This window comes from Canis aureus, chromosome 13 (genome assembly GCF_053574225.1).
Source record: "Canis aureus isolate CA01 chromosome 13, VMU_Caureus_v.1.0, whole genome shotgun sequence".
Classification (NCBI taxonomy): domain Eukaryota; kingdom Metazoa; phylum Chordata; class Mammalia; order Carnivora; family Canidae; genus Canis; species Canis aureus.
The window spans coordinates 30,009,125-30,033,481 of record NC_135623.1 but is presented as its reverse complement, the minus strand read 5'-3'; the positions used below and the strand labels follow the sequence as shown (position 1 = coordinate 30,033,481).

Below are 24,357 nucleotides of genomic sequence, written 5' to 3'. Positions count from 1 at the left end.
AGAGAAATGGTGCTTTACAAGAAAGTACTCTGGGAACAGTGTGCAGGGTGTACAGGAGAGTGGAGAGAACAGAGGTGACCGATGAGTAGAATTTAAAGCAGGGCACATAATAATACAGCTGCCACAGCTCAAAGACAATGAGAGTACTGGGGTGGTATGAATTCAACAGACACTTCAAAGCAAAATCTGAGATTTAGTGACTTACTGGGTAGAGGCAAAGCAAAGAGGAGGAGAACCAACAAAGGTCTTCAGTACTTTATACCCAGGGACTAGGAGAATGGTGTCATCAATGTCATGTACAGAGACATTTTCAACAAAAGGTTAACCAAAGAATTGCTTATTTCTACTGAAACCAAACTACCTAAGTCCTGAGTTTGTGCCTGATGGTCATAGTTCAGAATTTTCTCTAGTCCTTGCAGTGTTGCTGAACACTTCCACAATATTTATGTACATGCTTGGAGAATGCTCACCAGTTTGCCACCAGTGGTCTAGGACAGGTACTCTGAAGGCCTTTTTGGACCATTCCAGGGTCTCCACATCACATCGTTCTCCAGCCACAAATAATGTTTTGAACCTGAATATGAGAGGAAGAATAAATTGAAATTATTCCTTGAAAACAAATATAATTTCATCCTCACCCTCTAAACATTCTAGAATCTAACCACATTAATTCTGTCAAAGGACAATAGCTATATTATCACAATATCATGCTACATAATGGTGAGAAGGATTATTTGTGTTGACCCAAATGTAACCAAGTTCAATGCTGTAACATCACAGCATTGAAGAAAAGTGCTTAAAAAGTAGAATTCACAGCTAGAGTTTCTCAGTTTTGCAAAGAGCAATTGAGATGATCTTTGTAATACAACTGTCATATTGATCTAATGATCAAAGATAAAAAACTTTTTCCTTTTTGACATCACCTCTGCTAATTTTAGTTCCACATTTGATTGCTATATTCTACTAAAGTCTATACACAAAAATATACTCTTGAGTTGCTAAGGTAACAAATAAGCTCATAAATATGATGTTTTTTGTTCATTTTGGTGCGTTTCTTTGGTAAAGTTTACTCTGCTTTCAAGCACATATTTACCCTATCCCAAGGACATACACAGGAAAACCAGGTTATTTAAATGTAAATAAATGTGGCCTTCCAGTTCAAAAAGACTCATATCAAAAGGAATATAAAGTTACTAAGAGATGAAGACTATTTGGCATGGAGCACCATGCCACAGAATAGAAAGGATGAAATAGACAAATGGAATTGGTGGTTCATTGATAGAATGATTGTTTTCTTTCATTATCAATGTCTCAAGGTCTCCATGGTCTGTCAAAAAAGGAATGCATGTTTGAAGAGTTAAGTCATTGTCCTCAAAGTAAAAAACAAATAAAAACTTGCCTACTCATCCTAAACAATGTGATATAGCCACAGAAGATTTCTTACCATTTTCTTACCATTGCATGAAAATCCATGGAGATTCAGCTATTCTCACCCCAACAATATACATTTCCATCCTCTGCTATAACATACATCTCATTCTATACTTGTCTCTTGTTCATTTCCTACAGAGGACCATGAGCTCCTTAAGACCATTCATCTTCATGACCTCAATACCAATAAAAATATCTGGGATTTTTAGGTATTCAAACATTTCTAGAAGCTTAGAAAGATGAAGTACACAGGTGGGGAGTTGATAAAACTTCTGTTAACTTGACTCATTCTTCTAAGTAAAAGAGGAAGCATGTTGTTTTGTTAGGGTGGAAATAGACAATGGAACAGTGACTTGAAGAGAGAAAAGTTCTGAATATTTTAGGAAATTTTTAATGAATAACATAAAAGTGAAAGACCTGAAGAGCAACCACTTGGCTTTCAAAGATGCAATTAGTAGTCTAGGAGGCTAAACAGAGATAACGCAAACTGGGTGTAGTACAAAAATGAGGAATGGCTTTTATTCCTAGCCAAGTAAATTACAATAAACCGAATTAGTTATAATGATAAACTATTAATTAGCACTGAGTTTTTAATCTAATGACAAATTTCCACGTTATATATGTTAAAACTTAGTATTTATTATTATGGTTTTGCAGTACAAATCTATTACTTATTTTTCCTAGATTTTAATTGCATTTGTATCATTATGGTAGCAATCTTCACACTGGCACTAATAAGCAATATAGAAAGAGATGATATTCCACAATGCATAGTAAAAGTGATATCTGGTTTTTCTGAATGTCAATGTCTTCCATTTCCATTAAAATCATTTACTCTTTACTAAAAGCAAATGAAAAATTGAGATCATTGGTAAGTTAGAAAAATGTCAAAGTAGTATAGATAATTCCTTTCCCTAAATACACTAGAAACTACTAATCTATTTTTTATTAAATTTCCTCAAACCCTAAGTTATTACTTTTATCAGTTACAGATTCTCAATTGTATAACATAAATGGACATTAACACACTGTATACAAGGATTTAGGAATTGAATATGACTAATGAAAAAGTTAAGTGTTGTAATAAATACTTAATCAAATATTATTTGACTCCCAATTCCTTATAGTAAGCAAAACTATTCTGTGGGAAGTGATATTTTTATAACTGAGATGATTACTGAAAGAAAAAAAAATTAGTATAAATCTATAACTTAAAGATAAATTATAAGATAAATTAAAGATAAACTCATACATAGGGGCATAAGAGGTCTTATTTCTTAAAAGACATTTTACAGCTTGCAAAAAAAGAATAGTAAAATCACTTAACAAATTTCTCATTGACTGCCATTTTATTAATATGAAGAGAGAAATGCCCCATATTAAAATATTTTTAAACAATTTTTCTTTAAAAATACATTTTATAAAGGCATGCCTGGGTGGCTCAGTCAGTTAAGTGACTGACTCTTGATTTCAGCTCAGATCATGATCTCAGAGACATGGGATTGAGCCCTATGTCAGCTCTGCACTCAATGCACTGAGTCTGCTTGAGATTCTCTATACCCACTGCCCTTCTCCCCACTCACACTCTCTATCTCTCTCTAAATGAATAAATAAAATCCTTAAAAAAATTATAAATGTTAAAATTAGCCATTCTTGTGCAGTAATTTGGATTCTGGAGATAAATTTACCTAAGTTAATTACATAAGTCTTCTATCTGCACTGTATAATATGGTAGCTACTAGTTCTATATGGATATTTAAATTTTAAATTAGTTAAAATTTTAAGAAGTAAAAATATCAACGTCATCGTAGGATTATCCTCTTGTCAAGAGTTCAATAGTCACATATGCCTAGTCCCTACCATATTGCAGAACTGAGTTTTATTTGGATAGTGCTGTCCTAGATTATAATGGACAAATATGTGGATAATGTCCTGATGATAGTAACACATGGGAAGATGAATTTACTTCCAAACCCATAATACTAAAAACTTAAACAAAATTATAATATACAATATCCAGAGTAGAAAAAAAGTTGAGGGGATTAATAGGAATGAAGCCTGTATTCCTTTCCTCAATTCTATAAAAAATTGAGTAGAATTCAAGACTCAAATGAAGCTGAAAATTAAGCCAAGAGAAACAGAAAAATGGTAATATTGTCAAATTAATTTTAGTCCCAAATAAAAAGGAAGCTGCATAGAAATGGATAAAAAGCTAAATTCTGATGAAGAATTTTTAGGTAATAAATTAGGAACAGAATAAAACCAAAATGAATATTTCTTTCAAGCTCCATAAACTACCAAACAAGTTAAAATTACTCTTCACTTGTGCCAAAAGAAGTTAAATAAAAATAGATTTTTCAGCAATGCCTCATCAACTCCTAGTTCACGGAACATCATTACTTTTTGCCATCAGTGTCCCTGAGGTTATCTCTATCCTTCCTTCATTCTATTTTCCTCCACTTGCTCCCCACTAGAATTCACTTTTAAAATGTAAAGACACTAGTGGTAGTATTACATATGCATTTGTCACTCTGACAAGGACCTACCAGCATTTGTCCAGCAATCTCTCTCTCAAACACAACCAGAAAAGCTAGACAATGTAAAAAAAAAAAAAAAAAAAAAGAAAAAAGAAAAGAAAAGAAAAGAAAAGAAAAGAAAAGAAAAGAAAAGAAACATCTCTTTAAGGTATCAGAAAACTACAAGGGTAATGAGCACTGGAAGCATTAAGATCCCAAAGAAAAAAATGTAGAGATATCTGACATAGACTTGCTGCTTGCCCCCTTTATATATGCCAAAGCAAGTAGTGGTTGAAAAGCAGAGAAATGGAAGAAAAACTTGTGTCTGAGAGGCTTAGGAAATGAACAGCATTTCCTGCCATCACAATTTCTTGGGAAGGGAAAACTGGAGTGCAAGACCCACAATGGAAAAGAGGTTTGTGTGAAACACTCAAGGTCTCAGTTGAAATGCCTGAAGATTTATATCCTAACAATACGGAGAAACTGGGATGAAACTAGCCTTCTTAAATACTGAAGTCTAGCTTCAAGTCAGCCAAATCCCTAATTGGGTCAAAGTGATCTTCCCTCATGCTAACTGCCTGCCAAAATAGGAATTACTCCATGGGACCTTAACAACTCTAGAGTATCAAAGTAACACACAATGGTCTATGAAGATAGAAGGCCATATGACCAACGTGCAAAGGAAAAAATAGACATCAGAAAAAAAAATCACAGAGAAAATCAGATATTCTTGTTATTAGAGACTTTACAGTAACTAAATGTGACAATGAAATATTTGTATAATATCAGCCAAGAACTGGAAATTATAATGAAGAATGAAATAAATATCTTTGAACTAAAAGATGCAAAAATATAAACTTAGAAACTGAAAGCTTACATACAACTGAAGAGAAGATTGAAAACCCAAAATATACATTAAAGGAGAATAACCAAACTGCAACTGAAAAAGATAGAGAAAAAACATAGTCTATGAGATATAAGTAATATCCTAAGAAGTTCTAACATGTGTCCTTACAGTTTCAATGTTTAAGAAGGGAAAAATTAGATAGAAGCAATATTTGAAAGGATAATGGATAAAAGTTTATAAAAATAATGAAAGCCATCAAGTCACAAATTTAAGAAGCAATTTGAATCAAATGAAATTGAATCCATTATTTATGGGGGGCTGGGTAAAATAGATAAAGAGGATCAAAAGTACACTTATAAGCACTGAGAAATGTACAGAATTCTTAAATCACTATATTGTATACCTGAAACTAATATAACATTGGATATTAATTGTAATTGATAGTAAAAATTAAAAAAAATTTCTTAAAATAAATTTAAGAAAACATATATCTTTTTTTTTAATTTTTATTTATTTACGATAGTCACACAGAGAGAGAGAGAGGCAGAGACACAGGCAGAGGGAGAAGCAGGCTCCATGCCAGGAGCCCGAAGTGGGATTCGATCCCGGGTCTCCAGGATCGCGCCCTGGGCCAAAGGCAGGCGCCAAACCGCTGCGCCACCCAGGGATCCCAACATATATCTTTTATACAATAAACAAAAGAGCTAATTAGATAAATTAAATACCTTAATAAATTAAGAGATATACTATGATTATGATTTGGAAGTCCCAATATTAAGATACCTGTTTTTATCATATCTATAAATTCAAGGTAATCTCAAAATTCTAGTTTTGTCTCTGTGTGTGCATGTGTGTGTATAAACTGATAGGCTGACACTAAGACATGTGTGGAAATGCAGTGGGTCAAGATTAAAGAGCAAAGAACAGATGGATGTATTGCTGTTACTATTACTACTGGATATTAAGACCTGTTAGTGACAATGTGAGAGTTGCACAAATATAGGCAATTAGCCAATCAATGAAACAGAATTGAAGCAAGAAACAAAGAAGGATTTACGGATACTTTTATGACAAAAGTGGCATACAGAACAGTAGGAAAGGATGGACATTTAAATGAATAAAACTTGTTGGATAACACAGAGTAAAAAAATGAATCTTGACCTCTTACCTCATGCTATGCACAAAAATCAAATCATGTAGATTATATGAAAGGTAAAACAATAAAGCTTCTAGAAAATGACACAGAGGAATAACTTCTGATATTCGAATAGGTAAAATGTCTTAAGTGGGACTTTAAAAAGCATGAACCATACAGAAAAAATATTGATGAAAAGACGTATCTCTTTAGCAAAAGTCAATATTAAGTGAAACATAAAATCAAATCATAAGATGAATATTATTTGTAATACATATAGTTAATGAAGAACTTAGACCAAAAGGCTATGAAAAGTCTTACAAATCAACAAGAAAAAGAAAATTAAAATGTGCCAAAGATTTGGATAAACATTTCACAAAAGAGAATCTTCAAATGGCCAATGAAATATGAAAAGACTAAATAAACTGGGTGACTGGGTGGCTCAGTTGGTTAAACATCTGCCTTCGTCTCAGGCCATGATCCTGGGGTCCTGGAATCGAGTCTGCATCGGGCTTCCTGCTCAGTGGGAGTCTGCTCCTCCCTCTCCCTCTGCCCCTCCTCCCTGCTCATGTTCTCTTTCCCCCCCTCACTCTCAAATAAATAATCTTAAAAAAAAAAAGAAAAAGAAAAAGCAGTAAGCTTTAAAATACAGTAAGTGAGGGGATCCCTGGGTGGCTCCGCGGTTTAGCGCCTGCCTTTGGCCCAAGGCGCGATCCTGGAGTCCCGGGATGGGGTCCCACATCGGGCTCCCTGCATGGAGCCTGCTTCTCCCTCTGCCTGTGTTTCTACCTCTCTCTCTCTCTGTTTATCATGAATAAATAAATAAATAAATCTTAAAAAAAAACTAAAATACAATAAGTGAGAGATGTAGTATTTTTTCTATCTTGCATAAATTATTACAATTTTACTTCTTCACTTCAATAATGGCTTTAAATTATTTCCTTTTCTGATTTGACTACCATGGTGATAACTGGCAACTAAGTCTTTAAAAAAAAACAATAACAAAAGCTGGATATTTGAATTGCTCGTCTGCAACCCATCACAAACCCAAAGATAGTTGACATATGGTCATTGTCACTTGAGACTCAGAAGACCACATACTTGGAGCAGTGAATCAGATGTAGGATATCTCTGAAAGCTTTTGAAAAAGAAGGGTTGATAATTTTCTGAGGAAATTTTGTTTCTGTGAGTGGGTTTTCTTATTCATTTAAATTTTAGTATTGGTGGTCACTGAAGTAGGAAAGTTATTTGTTTAGGTTTGTGCAGCTGTTGGACCAAAGGAAGAGAGGAGCACACCATGTGCACCTGATACCCTCGCCCTCCTCTCCCACTCACGAATACACACCCATAGTATGACATCCTTGATTTGCCAAAGTGGTTCACAGATTTCATGTCAAACGAGAGCATAAACAAAATGAGAAGTAGTTTTCATTATGAGATTTCTAACTTCCCTGAAAAACAGGACAGGAGTAGATGATAATACAGTGGACTTATTACGTGCAAACTGCCCAGTTTTATGCATAATTCCTAGTTTTATCATTCTGTCATATTTATGTCACTTAGAAAATAAAATATTATTTTTTTTTTTTTTAAAGATTTTATTTATTTATTCATGATAGTCACAGAGAGAGAGAGAGAGAGAGAGAGAGAGGCAGAGCGAGAAGCAGGCTCCATGCACCGGGAGCCCGACGTGGGATTCGATCCCGGGTCTCCAGGATCACGCCCTGGGCCAAAGGCAGGCGCCAAACCGCTGCGCCACCCAGGGATCCCGAAAATAAAATATTATTGATTCAACTGAGTTCTCTCCAACCTCTACTTAAATCTCATTTCTCTTCACCATCCCAGCCCCAGAGGTAACCAGAATTAGTCAGAGGTTTTCAGTCCCATTCATTTTTTTTTTTTTACTATTTGTATAGACAATATGGCTTTTGTAATTTTTCAAAGTTCTCTTACTGTATGTAAGAGAAACCATCAATTTTCAATTTCTTTTTAAACTCAGCATTATGCTTTTGGCATTTATCCATGCTAATAACTGAAGTTCTGGTTGATTTCCACTTCTAACTATCCTGTTGAATTAATATACCGTAGTACACAATTTATTTTCCAATACATTTTTACTATACAAGTAATTGCTTATAGTTTGTTTCATTTTGAAACAAACCTGTTAAGAACCTTCAAAGTACATGGTTTGTTGGTCACATTTGTGAGTTTCTCATTTTCATCCCTCCATATTAATACAGGTTTGTCATGGGGCATATAGAGTATGTGGAGCATCTAATATTGCTAGATATTTCCACTTTACAGTCTCCATAGTAGTGTAAAAACCATTCTGCTGTTTTCTAACCTGCAAGTATCACCATTAGATATTTTAACTTTTGCCTATATGATGGGAATAAAATGTTATTTCTCTGTTTATTGATAAGATTGAGGATCTTTTAATGTTTTAGACTACCCTAGTCTTCTCCATGAACTGACTGTCCATATCCTTTGCCCATTTGTCTATTGGATTGTGTGTTTTCTTATTGATTTGTAGGAGTTTTTTATATCTTCTGTAAACTAATTGTTTAATGGTTATACATGTTGCAAATATCTTCTCTGGGTGAATAATTCATCATTTAAGTTTGTTTATTCTTTTGGTCGGCGATTGTTCCTTTTAATGTAGGAAATTTCATCAATATTTTCCTTAATGATTTGTGATTTATGCTTTAAATGGTCATTCCCTACTAAAATATATTACAATACTTATCCATTTTCTTTTGAAGGAATTAATTCTTTGTTTTACAATTATAGGGCCTTGAATCCAGCTGAAATTTATTTCTGTGTAGTGTATATGGTAGAGAACTTTTTTTTTTCTATATATATAGCTAGTTGTTGCAGCACCAATTTATTTAAGGGTCTATCCTTCTTCCACTTGTTAAGTCACCTCCCCTGTAAATCAGGTTTCCATAGCAATGTGGTCCTTTATTTATCTTCATTAGTGTGTTTGTTGATCCCTGCTCCTATACTAGTCTCTTAAGTAGAAGAAAAAGAAGTCCTTCATTGTTATTTGTATCTCTCGCTCCCTGTCCTGTGTTCACCTTCTCTGTCCAATAGGTTTGTGGGCGATGTAGCTATCCCCCAGTGATCCAATGCCACAGTGATGGTCCAGAATTATTAACACACAGTGATACTCAGGATATCACAGATCCTATTCTAGAACAGCAGGTGGGCACTTTAATTTAGTCTCCAGTCGCTGGGCTGTTCTCTGTCTCATTCAGATCTCTAGACCAAAGCTTGCTGTAAGTCCCAGAAAACACCCTCTCACCATTATCATCAATCTCCTTTCATGTGTGAGTTGTAACAACTCACTGCATGTTCAAGCACTGAGCTGGCTCTGACTCCACAATCAAAACAGGGGAACAGAGTCTCCACTATGCTGCCAACGCCTGCTTGTACACCTAGCAAGCCTTCAGCCAAGCTTATTATTTTTCAGATCTAGTCTATTTCCAATCCCTGATATGTTTATTTTTTAGCTCATCTCTGGCGCTCTGCTTTTTCTTTTTTTGTATTATCACTCATTATGATGCAACTGAAAAAGAAGGGTTGCATCAGAGTATTAGGTACTGTGATACATTGAATGGAAGCAGCAGAACTGAATTTTTCTAACTTGATTATGATTGAACTAGAAGATCACGGGAAAATAAATCACCATGATGCGATGAAGAAGAGCAGGACATTAGGAAGCAAAAAAATAATAATAACAGCCATGACAGTCTATGTTAAGAGCTGTTCCAAGTGTTTTACCTGCATTATATGCCTTTTAGTTTCATTATATTCTTGTACTATCGCTGTACTTCTATTCTGGAAGGAGGAGGAGGGAGAGTGGAGAGGGAGGAATGCAAAAAGAAGAAAAACAGCAAAAAGAACAGAGAGGCTGTGTAATTTTCTTGAGGTCACACAACCGGTAAGGGGTAGACTTGAACCCAGTGTGTCTAACTCCAAAGCGAGAATCTTAACTATACCACACCATATGGCCTCGTCTCAGCTTTGCAGAGGTTAGCTCTGTCATCCTGGGAATGGCACTTCACCTCTTCGTGGCAACATTTTCTCAATTGTGAGATGAGAGGATTACCCCGGATGACCTCTCATCTCTTTTCCTGACTTCTAATCGTCTATAATAAAATGAATTTCTAGTTCTGCTTCGCTCCTTATTTCAGAAGACCTTTTGAAATTTGCTTTGGGAGCGAAAATCTTTGGCAAATCTCCGAATTTATTTCAAAACAATCTTTGATGAGATATGTAACGCATTTGAAAAACACCATTTCATGATTTGAAACATCCTATAAGAGAAGAGAGAAGCAAGCTCTACGGATAAATCATGAGTCCGCTATCATAATACCTAGTCAATGTCCTATCACTAAGTAAGTATGAAAAGTCCTGAATGTAGATATGAAACGAAGGGTATAGTTGTGTGAAACGACTTGACTCCTGGTCTTTATTCTGTTTCTAACCCAAACTTAACTCTTCTGGACTTTGGTTATCTTGTATTTAAAATCGGATAGTTGGATTTTTGAGATCCCTTCTCTTTCTAATATTCCCTTAGTTCACTGGTGAGAATCTGTTACAGAAGTTCAGTGAAAGTATTATTTGAATAGGCAGCAAATATATAAGAAGTAAAAACTTTTATCCCACGAATAACAAAAATCCCTGATCAAGTTAGTTTCTCAATTTACCTCTTGTAAGAAGAATGTCTGTGTTAAGAATGTGGGCCCTGGGGCGTCTGGGTGGCTAAGTGAGCCTTTGGCTCAGGGCATGATCCCAGGGTTCTGAGATTGAGTCCCGCATCAGGCTCCCCACAGGGAGCCTGCTTCTCCCTCTGCCTGTGTCTCTGCCTCTCTCTCTCTCTGTCTCTCATGAATAAATAAATCTTTAAAAAAAAAAAAAAAAAGTGAGCCCTTGTCAGATTGCCTTAGTTTCTTTCTAAAGAGTTTTGTAAACTTTCTGGTCCTAATATTACACATTTGGAAAATGAGGATAATCACAGTTCCTACTTATTGTGATGACTGAATAAGAGAAACTGCTTATACCTGGCACATAGTAGGTTATCAGGAAAATTGTGCATCTATTAACAGTAGTAACTTGAATAATTGAGGGTATCTGCAGAGTCTACATCATTAAATATCTATTAAAAACATATGTGCCCACCATCATGAATAACTTAGGTGCCTAAAGACAGAAGGGCATAACCAGGGGGAACTTACTGCAATTTCTCTCTCTTTTTTTTTTAAAGATTTTATTTATTTATTCACGAGAGAGAGAGAGAGAGAGAGGCAGAGACACAGGCCAAGGGAGAAGCAGGCTCCATGCAGGGAACCCGATGTGGGACCTGATCCCAGGTCTCCAGGATCACACCCCGGGGCCGAAGGTGGTGCTAAACCGCTGAGCTACCTGGGAATCCCCTGCAATTTCTCTTACACTAAAATCTCATTTAGTATTAGTTTGAAAAAAATTGATGGTTTAATGCGCATTTAGTACTATCAGACGCTTTATATATTAGGACAATTAGAAAAGGTTCCTGCCTTCACAGTAATGGATAACATCTAAAACCCATGCACAAATGGGGAAAAAAGATGTAGCAAAGAGAGAGACCTTAGCTTGCCAGTCACACAACTTCACACAGTGTTATCAGAAAGCATTTGTTAGTAAAGAGACAGTGCGAGGAACTACAATCACAGCTTCTTCAAATTCCCTGGGACTGTCCAAGACATGGAGCCTAAGATGCTGGTACCAAAATCTACTTTTCCATTCTTTTGGCTGAAATGGGGAAAATAAAATTGAAATGTAGTAAATGAAGGAACAAAATGGGGGTGAGTAGAAATATTGTAATGGGAGGTTCATTTTATGAGCGCTTTTATTTTAATGACTGTACTCTCTAGATTATAGGTAAAATTTTATGTAAATCCAGACCTAATTTTTCATAAAATAAAAATATAGGGCAAGGACCAAAAACAAACCCACTGACTATCCAAACTGAAAGCTTCTTGCTTTACACCTGCAATCGAAGTATGAAATCTATTTTAACTCCTTCTTTGAACATAAAATTCATAATACTTGGCATTTAACTTAAAAAATTCAAAACAATAATACAAACCCATTTTTTGACCTGAAGACACTTCAAATTCCTTCTTTTAGTTTATGATAGCAGTGACCAATTTCAAAGAGGTTCAATATGAATTGACTGCCTTGAAGATACAAATTGCTATAATTATCTTTGAATACACCTATCATTAAACTAAAATGGATGTCAATAAAGCAGCAAAAAATATTTAAGCTATTCAGTGCATATTATTACAAAACAAGAGAAAAATAACCTCCCCTCTTCTTTCAACAACAGTAGTTTGGACGATAATTTTCACATTTTATCTGTATACATGAAATCACATAATATTTTCCTGCTATTTACACTACTATTCTGTTTTCAAAAGATCATCAGATGTTGTCATATATATATATATATACATACGTATATATATATATATATATATACGTATATATATATATGAGTGTGTGTGTGCAAATGCATCTGAAGTCGTAGTCAGGATTTTACTTTAAGGAAAATATAAGCCTGGTGGTTTAAAAAAGGGAAATATTTTGGTAAGATTTGAACTGAAATAAACACAGTATGGTATTAAAACATATTCACAGTAGAGTTAAAATTCTAACTAATTCAAAGCTATGTTTAGAACAGTCATTCCTAATAACATTCAGAATCTTTTGGCTCTTTCCATAGGGGTATGGCAGTGCCAAAAAAAGTACAATGTTCAGTTGTTCATTCTGATTGCAGTTTTTAATGTAATTTGCCCTGTGCATCCCAAGTTCACCTTGTCAGAGAGTACTGCCTCCCCAAGGCTGCCCCAGGGTCCTGTTGACGGATGGCTCTAATTGCAGTCGGCGCTGTAAACAAGGCAGCTACTCCATGCTCCGCGAGCACACGGAAATAAGCGCCAGCATCTGGTGTTCCCACAGGCTTCCCCTACAATGAGATTCATTTAAAATGTCACTGGGTAAAATGTCTCATATTTCATTGACAGTTCAATACTTATACATTTAACACAGCAATATTAATAAAGTGGGGTTCTCAACAAATCTTAGTTTTAAAATAGCCCTATGTGCTATCATAAATAAAACACACCAAATGCCCAGGCTCCAGAGAGGCCATTTGCTCCATTACATCATCCTAAAAGCTTTTCAATTTGCCATTTTTCCCTTCTTAAGTTTTCTCAAAGATAAAGGACAGGAACTATATATCACAATCAAATTAATAACATAAAACAGTCTTCTGTTAGCCAAGAAATGAAATACATTGTTTTGGGTGATAGATAAGTGAGAAGTATGATTGTTATGCATTTCTAACTAACACTTTTCTTCCTAATTATTTTTAAAAGTGACAAGAATGGGGCTCAGTCTGTTAGGTGGTGGACTCTTGACTTCGGCCCAAGTCATGATCTCAGGGTCCTGAAATCGATCCCTGCATTGGGCTCCCTGCTCAGTGCATAGTCTGCACGAGATTGTCTCTCCCCTCCTCTTTCCTTGCCCCTCCCCCAGCTCACTCACTCTCTCAAAATAAATAAATAAAATCTTTAAAAAAAGAAGTGACAGTAACAATTCTCAAAGTATTTGAGAAGACAGAAATATATGGGATCACAGTAATTTCTGAACAATAACTTTTTCAATTAAATGCCTCATTCCAAGGAAAACAACTCTTATGACTTAAAAAAATTCAGTAAGATATTTCCAAATGTATGTTTCCTATAACCTCAAAGCAACATTTTACATATTCAATAAAAAATTCATGAATAAAAATCTAGCAACTTTATAATCAAAAAGACCCAAACTTTTTTTTTTTTTTTTTTTTTTTTTTTTTGAGAGAGAGAGAGAGAGAGAGAGCGCACTGTGGGAAGGGGCAGAGGCAGAGGCAGAGGGAGAAAGAGAATCCCAAGCAGCCTCCATGCTCATGCCCAATTTAATTCCGGACAGAGGGCTGGATCTCACAACCCTCAGAGATCATGACCTGAGCGGAAATCAAGAGGCAGTGGCTTAACCAACAGAGCCACCAAGCTCCCCCAAAGCATTTTTCAATTGATGTTTCTGTGAAGTAGAAAATGAGCATAGCATAAATAAATCAGTGATTCTGCAAAAATTCTGAGTGTTCCATAAAATCTATGGTCGCCCAGCCATATCCCCTCATTCCTTAATCCAATCTCATTACCGCTACTTTTTCCTTTGATTCTAAAGCAAAGTGCCTGGAATGTTAATATATGTTATATAAAAACAATCAAATCCTTTTGGAAGGGGTTGAGATAATAAAGGAAAACAGATCTCTGATTTTGGACCATTTCTTGAATACTTAAAAGTGTTAAAGAACATCAGGCATTCCCAAAAGATGAGTTACTATATATGTAGTGTTTCCTAAACTTCTCTGTCCACATTCCCTATATGAACATCTCATGGATCTTATATTCTGGAAAACACACCCGGGAAACACTGATAAATAAGTTAAAAAGAGAAAAGTTGTTGCTAGTGGCAAACTGAGATGTCTCTCCAAACAGAGAAGAATAAATGAAAGGATAAAAAGAGGTTGTTCATTAATTTAGATTCACTATCTACTTCTACTTGGATCTTTGATAGGTCATTATTAGTTTGTACTTTCTTTTCTTTTAATGACTACCTTTAATATTCTTTCATGTAATTATGTTTTTTTAAAATATAACCTCTTTCTTATATCCTGCTTCTTTTTCTCTTACTATTTTTAAAACCAAGGAATTTATTGCAACTAGAAATTCATTTTTATTATCACAAGTATCCCAAAATACTTGATTTCAATTTAATTCCATTATCACATGGTAATAGAATAATCAACATGTTGATATAGTATAAAAAGCTGCCAGATATAATCTGGCAACTCATGTACATAACTTGACTTACAATTTTTTTTTAATTTTTTTTTTTTTTATGATAGTCACACAGAGAGAGGGAGAGAGAGAGGCAGAGACATAGGCAGAGGGAGAAGCAGGCTCCATGCACCGGGAGCCCGACATGGGATTCGATCCTGGGTCTCCAGGATCGCGCCCTGGGCCAAAGGCAGGCGCTAAACCACTGCGCCACCCAGGGATCCTTGACTTACAAATTTTGAAGCCTTGAGCACATCAGTCTAAAATGAACGAGTACTTTTGTTCTTTTGAACCAAGTGAGGTAAACATTTGACTTTTACTTTTTCGATCTGTCTTAGGCACTGTTCAGTCCCTGGTGTACTAGATTGTGACTTCAGAAACTTGATCTCACCCACATAAAGATGATTTATTAACTGACCTTATGCAATTGACTTTCCCTGTCTGTGCTGCCATTTTCATGCCTGCTAAATAAGAATAAATCACTTTTCCAATATTTCCTCGATAAGCTAAAAGCACTGAGATAATATTTTAAAGTAGTTTGACCTCTACTGAAGAAAGATATTTTATAGGCAATTGGAATTGAGTTCACTACAGTTCCGGTGTCATGGGACAAAGATAATACACTCAATAAAGGGTGATATTAGTGTCATAACAGAATGCTATACCATAATGACTACCTATATGGAGGAAAAAATTAATGGATCTTATAATGCCTTCAATTAATTATGTCTAATGATAATGACGGCTTAAATATTAGAAATAATAAAAACCTTTTTATAAATAATATGATTATTACTGTTGCAATTCTGACCCACAGCAAATACATTTTCATCAATATTTTTTAGCATAAAAATCAAGATAACATAGCATTTCTATTAAGACACTAATGGAAGTGATGTATATAATTGCACCATATTCCTTTGTAAATTCGTTGAGCTCAGAAAGGTTCAGATTTTTGCATCTTATTGTCCATTCCCACAGGATCATTCGATGCTGTGCTTCACTATTTTAGAATTTAGTGACTCAAAGGCTTATTGATTTTATTAAACATTCTTCTCCTCTGCTCTCCCATACATATACAAGCTTGTGTACACACACACATGCATGCATGCACAGGCATTATTATTTTACAATACTGTTTAAAAATTACCAATAGCACACTAACCACGCTGAGTTGCTTGGAGAAAATGACTTTGATTCCAGAACTTGCATATTCAGTGAGGAGCAACAGCCCAAACACTATTCAACTGAAAAGTAGGAAGATTCTAAAATTGTAGGGATTTTTAACAAACATACACACCGAAAGCAGTAATGCGGCTAAAAGGTAACAATAACAAAAACTTAAATTGGTTTGTTTATTTATTTATTACCAAATTGACCTGTGTTCTCATTCCCTTTCCCCAAACTAAGGCTAAAGTGTCCACTGCTGCCCAGAAAATAGAAGCAAAAAGCAATCCTTACAATGGTGAAGCAGGGATTCTAAGCGCTCAGCTGTTATAGATCGTGAATTTTTAATATCAGAGACTTGTAAGACAGCAACTGCTAATGTTTATAATGTACTTAGCGATGGTGCAAAGCATAGAAACTGAGACAGACAAATACCTGAAGATTAAGTTGCATACACAATTTTCTACCACTTATGATTCAGTGTGTTAGTTTGAAGCAACCAGAGACAATAGATAGTGAGTTAGAAAACCAGGTGATGTCTCAACTTCTCACATAATCCATCCTGAGGTTCAATGGAAAATAATGAAAGACAGCAATTTACCAAGACTAAGACAAGCTTACGCATTAGAGTTAGATCTTTGAGCAAGAAATCATTTGCTTTATTAATCCTCTGATTTTGGTTTATCCAAAGGCTTGGTGTCAAAGCTACTTGTCATTTCTCGGACATTGACATACAAATTTCTGAGTCAACTGAAGTTTTTGCCTCTTTTTGTGGCAGGATTAGAAATACATCTGGTCTCTTTTTGAACACTACTTCTGAGAACATCACCGAAGGCATGTTTGTACTGCAGTTCTAAGGTGAAGACAGCAACATCCCTTACAGACTAGTTCTGAATTTAATTTCAGCAGACAGGTGCAGCAGTGCTGGCTGGTTTATTCTGGAAGCATGATGAGATTGGCAATAGCATTTGTTAAGTTCCTACTACATGCCTTGTTCCTTTACTAAGGAATGAAAGTTTGGGCATGCAACATCTAAACTTGAGACTTGTTAAAACATAAGCAGTTCCTCAGGATATAATATTTAGTGAGAGAAAAGTAAAATGCAGGATGGTGTGCATATCATTTAGACGACGCCGTATGTATGAAAATGAGGAAGGGGACACTCTTTATGTAAGAGTGAACTAATAGACACAGAAGACTGACCACTTCCAAGTCAGAGAAATTGAACTGCTAGGAACAGAGGACAGTGAGGTTTGCATTCTTTACCCTTTTGTGAGTTTTGAGATATGAACCAAATGAGTGTACAACCGCTTTTAAAAATGGGCTTTTTCTTCCCTAAAGTCCCTCTCTCAATAACTCCTATTAGTTATCCCAATCTTGAAAACATTACTACTGCGTTAAAGCCCTATGAGACAACCACTCTATGCCTTAAGACCCTCAGATCTAGGATTTTGTGTTACTATAGCAGATTCCCTCTTAAGGAGTAAAAACTTGCTTATAAAAACAATTGATAACCAAGACTTTAAATCAACTGGCTTCATTGATTATTTGCTAGAGATTTCCCATAATTCCATGGGGCTCACCGGTGGGGATATCCTACCACTTTGCCTTCCTTGATCTTATTCATACCGCCATCTAATTTGGCTCGATCCAGTGACTGTCAACCCTAAATGTAGATTAGACATGCTTGGGATGCTTTTGAAAGATACCAATATCTGTTCCTCACTCCCAGAGACTATGATCTGATTGGCCTTAAATTTGGCCTGGTATTGTTATGTTTCATGTAATAAGTAATTCTAATGTGCAGCCAACGTTGAGAACCAAGGCATAGTCCTTAGATATCAGGCATTACCTGAGGCTAGGCCATTATCCAATACCAGCTGCCTCATTACCCTGGGAAATGAGCCTAGAACTCAACATTAGCCTTTTTCCACCTGCTATAAATAAATGAGTCAATCCAAGTATCAATAAAAAATATACTGATAATTGAAATCTGACTATTGGGAGCCAAATATTGGGAAAATAATTGGGGAGAATTGCCTCATTCTTTATATCTTGCTCTATAACTTGTCTAGACTCGAGACTCTACATACATACTATGATTTATAGGACCTAGCATTCTGAATACAATTATCCTTTCTCCAAAGACAGGAAGAACAGCCCCAGGTCAGCCGCTTTTTCTGTGTTGCCAGAGACTTCTGAAAGCTAAGTTTCAGTTTAAAGGTTTTGTTTGGTTATATCACTACTTGAAAGGATTATATCTTAATCTTTTAGATGAAAGGTTTCTGACCAGACTTGAAGGTAAGTTCAGGAGTATTCTGATTTTTTTAATGTGTAAATGTTCATTTTCCTAGGGAGATAAGTCAATATGATTGGATTCTGAAAAGGAGTCCATAACCAAGGTCTCTAGGCAGATGAGAGCCTCCCCAACATAGGAATCTCTTCAAAGATTTCCTGCCTAGCTCTGGGAAATGGCTCGGCATCCACATTGGTAAGGAAGAAGTCAAATGGTCACTATTTGCAGATGACATGCTACTATACACCCATGCACAGATTCCACCCCAAAACTATTAGAAGTATTAAAGGAATTTAGTAAAGTTGCAGGTTACAAAATTAATACCCAGAAATCAGTGGCATTCTTTTTTTATTTTTAAAGATTTTATTTATTTATTCATGAAAGACAGAGAGAGAGAGGCAGGGACACAGGCAGAGGGAGAAGCAGGCTCCATGCAGGGGAGCCTGACATGGAACTCGATCCCAGGACTCCAGGATCATGCCGCCCTGGGCTGAAGATGGTGCTAAACCACTGAGCCACCAAGGATTCCCATCAGTGGCATTTCTATACATTAATAACAAAGTAGCAGAAAAAGTAATTAAGAAAACAACTCCATTTTACAACTGCACGGCAAAGAATAAAATACCTAGGGATGAACTTAACCAAAGAGGTGAAAGACCTGTACCCCGGAAACCACAAACCACTGGTGAAAGCAACTGAAGATGACATGATAGACACTTTAAATATCCTACAAATTGTGTCCATTATTCCTCAGTAAAGCTGAATTTTAAAGAGAGAGAGAGAGAGAGAGATCCCTTCTGGTTGGTTCTTCCCCTATTTTCACCCAGATCCCTGAGAGAGTTGACCATATTGGGCCTTGTGATGAGGATACCCTCCAATGAATAAGCCACTGCTTCCACCCAGGTCATAAGAGTCCATCTGTCCCACTAAAAAGATGCTTACCTCTGAAAGTATTAATGCCAAGTAAATGAAGCAGAGCCCTGGAATTGGTAATTCTGCAGACCCAGTGCTGAGCTAATTAGGGACTCTGACATATTTACCACTCTCAGCAGTCACAGGGAGCATTTATCACTAGGATAGCTGGTAGCTCATGGCTTCTAGCAGGATGGCTTTCACCCCTGAATGCCTCCACGCTGATGAGCAATCACTGCTCTCTGCACTAGAGGGACAAATTAAGGGTTTCTTTACTCATGGTGAGTAGTATGAGTAGACTTTGCTGTAAGCAGAGAAATTAAATGGCTTCTTGCTTTTATTACACTAACAGATTTCTGCCCAGGAAGTCAAGTGTGGCTATCCCGTATGTACATTGCAATTCGACCTAGGGTTGTGCAGAGCCTGGCTACTCCATTCAGTCCAATAATTTATCTAAAATAAGCTTCAAAATGCTCATAGTTCCCCCATGTACAAAACACACAAACCTTCCCATGGAATCGCTAATACCACACCTTATTGCAAAAACCCTCTTCAGTTATTGTTCTATCAGACCTCTTTCTGAAGTACTTGGCACTGCTGATGCCCATCTTCTAGAAAATCCCCTTCTGCTTCAGGATACCATTTTTCTGATTCTCCTACTGCCTCTCCAATTTTTCATTCTCAGTTTTTATAGCTTCCCTTTCTTAATCTTTACTTCTCTGAGTGTCTTAATCACCTCACATGACTTAAATTACTAACTTTTCTACTCTTCTCTAATTCTGAAAGTTTCTCTGGGCTTCAAACCTTGACTTCCCAATGTCCTACAAATATTTAAGTAGCAGCTTTAAAATTGACATTACTAAAACTAAAAATGATCTTTGCCCCTTCACAATTTCTGTTGTTCCTCATACAGCAGTTCAGTTGGTAACCACCAACTCAACTTCCTATTGAGCTCTATCTTACAATATGCACCCTGATATCCTGACATCCTGCCCTCTCCTTAAAGATCACTGATACCCTGCTTCTGGCCACTAGCTAAAACTACTCAATAATTTCCCAATTATTCATCTCTACATTACAGGTAGAGAGCACTGCTTTTGGAGCCAGAGAACATTGTTTCAAATCCCAACTCTGTCACTCATGGGCCACTGGTAAAGTTACTTAATGTCCCTGATCTTCAGTTTCTATAGGTGTAAATAGGGATTCAAAACATTTATCCCATGGGTGTATGGATAGAAATAGTTAAGACCATGTTTAGTAGAGTTCCAGTCACTCAACACCCAATCAACAGTAGCTATTATTATTACTGGCATGGCTGCATCCACAAAGCTTTCCTTGTCTACTCTAATCCTAAACTTCCCTCAAGACACTGGTAGACAGATTTTGAGCCAGGGTGAACTCCAAACTGCCATTTACAAGCGATGCAACCTAAATCAATTTCTTTAAGCCCTTTGATCTTTATTTAGTTCCATCATCAGAAAATTGCATCAAAACAAGTGCAAGAATTAAATGTAGAGTATTTACAGAGGCAATGGCTTAATGTCATCTCTGAAAAAAAATTATATCTTCTACACAGTGTAAGAAATTTCTTAGGCAATGTTTGGGTCTGCTTCCTTTCTGTCCTTTACATTAATCTTAATTCTTTGACTATATTGTCAGTGTGTTCAGGGCAAGGAGTGTGTCTGATACTTATTCTGTTTCCCTATCAACCTCTAGAAAATACTGAGCTCACAAGAGGCACCAATAAATATCGTTGATGGACCCATGACAATAGCTGCAGTTGCTTGCTCCAACATAAAACACAGGCACACATAGAGAAAAATAAACTCAGAAATAAATATCTTTGAACAACTAGTCATGTGAGAAATCTAAAAGATGCTGGCATCAGCTTTGCAATCTTTTCCGATTGAGGAGATCAAATTATATAGCCTGAATCAGAGTAATAACTGTCATCATTTTTCTCCTTCGGTACATACATAAAAGTACATTGCTGTTATACTAGATTTAAAAAGAACAAGAAAGAAGGAAATCATTTCCTATTAGATAAGAGGAGAAGAAGACTCTGATGTGTGCCTTTGAGTGTACTAGTTAGCAACATCAGGGGTACCAGTCTTAAAAGGAAGTAGCATATCCCTATGCTTGAAGGAAGCAAATCCCTGTCCTAAAAAAAAAAAAAAAAAAAAAAAAAAAAAATCATCAAATTAGAGAAAACAGGTTAACATGGAAAATGCAAAATTTTTGCAAAAAGAAGATAACTCTATACATGCAAGCAATGATTACATTTTACAAATGAAGCCCTGGAAGAGATAAAAATTCAGAAGGTCCATGTGTGGAAAATGCATCATAGGCATCATAGGCAATAGAGGCAAAAATCCTCTATTTCCTCTTATTGTCTGAGAAGGCGGAATGTAGTACATATCTTCAAAGCTAATTGTTGAATTTTTAACAGATAGCCAACTGTCCTGGTAAATCTAGTGAGCATACATTACTGAAATGGCTTGCTGCTATAAGGTATACAATTTGTGAAATGCAAATGGAGATTATAAGTCCAGAGCAGTTAGAAGTAGGTGACACGTGCATTGAAGAGATACTGTGGATGATTTGAAGAGTGTTCAATACAAAAATAATTTGAAAGTAATTAAAGTAGTATCAATATTCTTAAACATAAGATTTTCAAACTGGAAAATGTTTTGATCCATGTATAGAAAGTGATAGTAATTATGTCTAAAATATGTGTATGTAATCATATTTTGCTATTTTACTATGTATGCATATATCTTGTGATATTTCTTTGAGGCTTTCAAACTACATTATCTTAACCTGATTCCTGAGCAAATAAAGGAAAGCATAGAGCTCATTTTCACACTAATCATCTTAAAGAAGAAAGAATAGATAGGGGTACCTAAACTCTTCCTTCCTCCTATGAATTCGAGAAAAGAGCAATCAGTAAGAGAATATCAATCTGAATATTCTGAACTCTTCGAAGATATATACAGATTATAAACCAGTACGATGAAGCCCAGCAAAAAAAAGAAGCGAAAGATTATACATGTTTAGACAATATAAGCCATGAAATGTACCAGTTTATTCACAGATGAAAGGCTTCATGGCCTCTCTCATTTCACTCACAAGTTCAGCTCTGAAAGGCCAGATCGTTGAGGGGACAGATCACTGGGTTATTTTCCATTTATGCTACTCATTCTTCAAAGTTGATACTAAGAGGATCAACAACATCCTTGGGTGCGGATTCCTTTGCCTGGCTCTTAGAAGAGAATTAACAGGCTCTAAAGGGAGCTGCCTTTAGTGATTTTAGTGATTTGATGACTGCTGCCAAGTTACAAAGGTAGACTTTGAAGGAAGAAATGTGGAGTATCTGCAAATTCAACCATTTCAATGACTGGATTTCATGGGAATGAACAGTTGGTTTTTATATTGTAGAATTTTATTCTGGGAGAGAATAAATCCGTGTTTGGATAATAGCACTAGCTTATTATATCTTGGCAACTATTCTACAGGCTTTTCATGGATTGACCAATTTAATAAAATATAAGAAAAATGCTATTAATATTGATATTTATAGATAACAAAACTGAGGTTGAGGGCAAAAGCAGACAGATAAAAGCAGAGCAAAATAAATACCACAGATACTCATATTTCCAGTCCAGTGACCATGTTCATATATCACAATTCAGAATCTTTAAAAAATCCTCTATTTCCTCTTATTGTCTGAGAAGGCGGAATGTAGTACATATCTTCAAAGCTAATTGTTGAATTTTTAACAGATAGCCAACTGTCCTGGTAAATCTAGTGAGCATACATTACTGAAATGGCTTGCTGCTATAAGGTATACAATTTGTGAAATGCAAACAAATGTAAAAGGAGTGCAAGCTTTCATTCCGTGAGGACTTCCAAAGAGACTGTTACTACATAAAAATGGCAACTGCCATATCAAGATCAAGTACACCAACTAGTTTACGACTTAATGCCAAACTAAATTGAAGGTGACCAGTAATCAACATTCCATTCTAGGTAATAACTTAGCCAAAGAACAGTAAGCTACTTTCTTCTTCTTCTTTTTTTTTTTTTAATTTAAAGTAAAACCTATTTGAGTATATTTTGGTATATTTTGTATTTTTTTACACAAGTAGTTTTACATAATTTTCCTCAGATTTACTGAGGTGTAACTGACAAATAAAAATTGTATGTATTTAAAATGTACAACTTGGTGTGTTTATGAATGTATATACATTCTGAAATAATCACAATAATCAAGCTAGTTAATATATTCATTATCTCACATAGTTAGGATTTTCTTTTCTTTTTTTCTTTTTGGTGTTTGTGTTTGGTGAGAACACTGGCAATCTATCCTTTTATCAAATTTGAAACATATAATACAGTCTTTTAAACTGTAATCCTGTTGTTGTACATTAGATCTCCAGAACTAATTCATCTTGAATAACTGAAACTTTGTACACCTTGGCCAACATCTTTCCACCCAACAGCAAAGAAATACACATCCTTCTCAAGGGCATTTAAAACATTCTCCAACATAGATCACATGTTAGGTCACAAAACAAGCAAATTTAAGAAAATAGATATATCATTCCAAGTATCTTTCCTGACCACAATGGAATGAAACTAGAAATCAATAATAGTAAGAAAACAGTGAAATTCACAGATATGTAGAAACAACAGACTCTTGAACAACCATTGGGTCAATAAGGAAATCAAAAGAGAATTTTAAAAGCATCTCAAGACAGACGAAAATGAAAACATGACACACCAAAACTTACAGATGCAACAAAGCTGATACTAAGAGGTTAAGTTTATAGCAATAAATTCTGACATTTAAAAAAAGAGAGAGATCCCCAAAAGAGAGAGAAAGATCTCAAATAAGCATACTAAGTTTACATCTCAAGGAACCATATTAAGAAGAACAGCTAAGAACCTAAGTTAGCAGAAACAAGAAAATAATAAAGACTAGAGTAGAAATAAATCATAGAGAGAATAAAAAAACAATAGAAAAAATGAAAACTAAGAGTTGTTTGAGAAGATAAAATCGATAAACCTTTAGGTGGACTAACTAGGAAGAGAGAAGACTCAAAACAAAAAAAAAAAAAACA

General features: G+C 35.6%; 1 protein-coding gene across 1 annotated transcript in view; it reads right to left on the bottom strand.

Annotated features, from left to right (window-relative positions):
* ACSS3 (acyl-CoA synthetase short chain family member 3) overlaps positions 1-24,357 on the bottom strand; it is a 142,772-nt gene that overhangs the window by 44,990 nt on the left and 73,425 nt on the right. Inside the window, exons 8-9 of the mRNA XM_077845657.1 lie at positions 12,790-12,941; positions 471-574 (exon numbers count right to left, since the gene is read on the bottom strand). Coding sequence (XP_077701783.1) covers positions 471-574; positions 12,790-12,941 — 256 coding nt within the window. The remainder of the gene's footprint in view (positions 1-470; positions 575-12,789; positions 12,942-24,357) is intronic.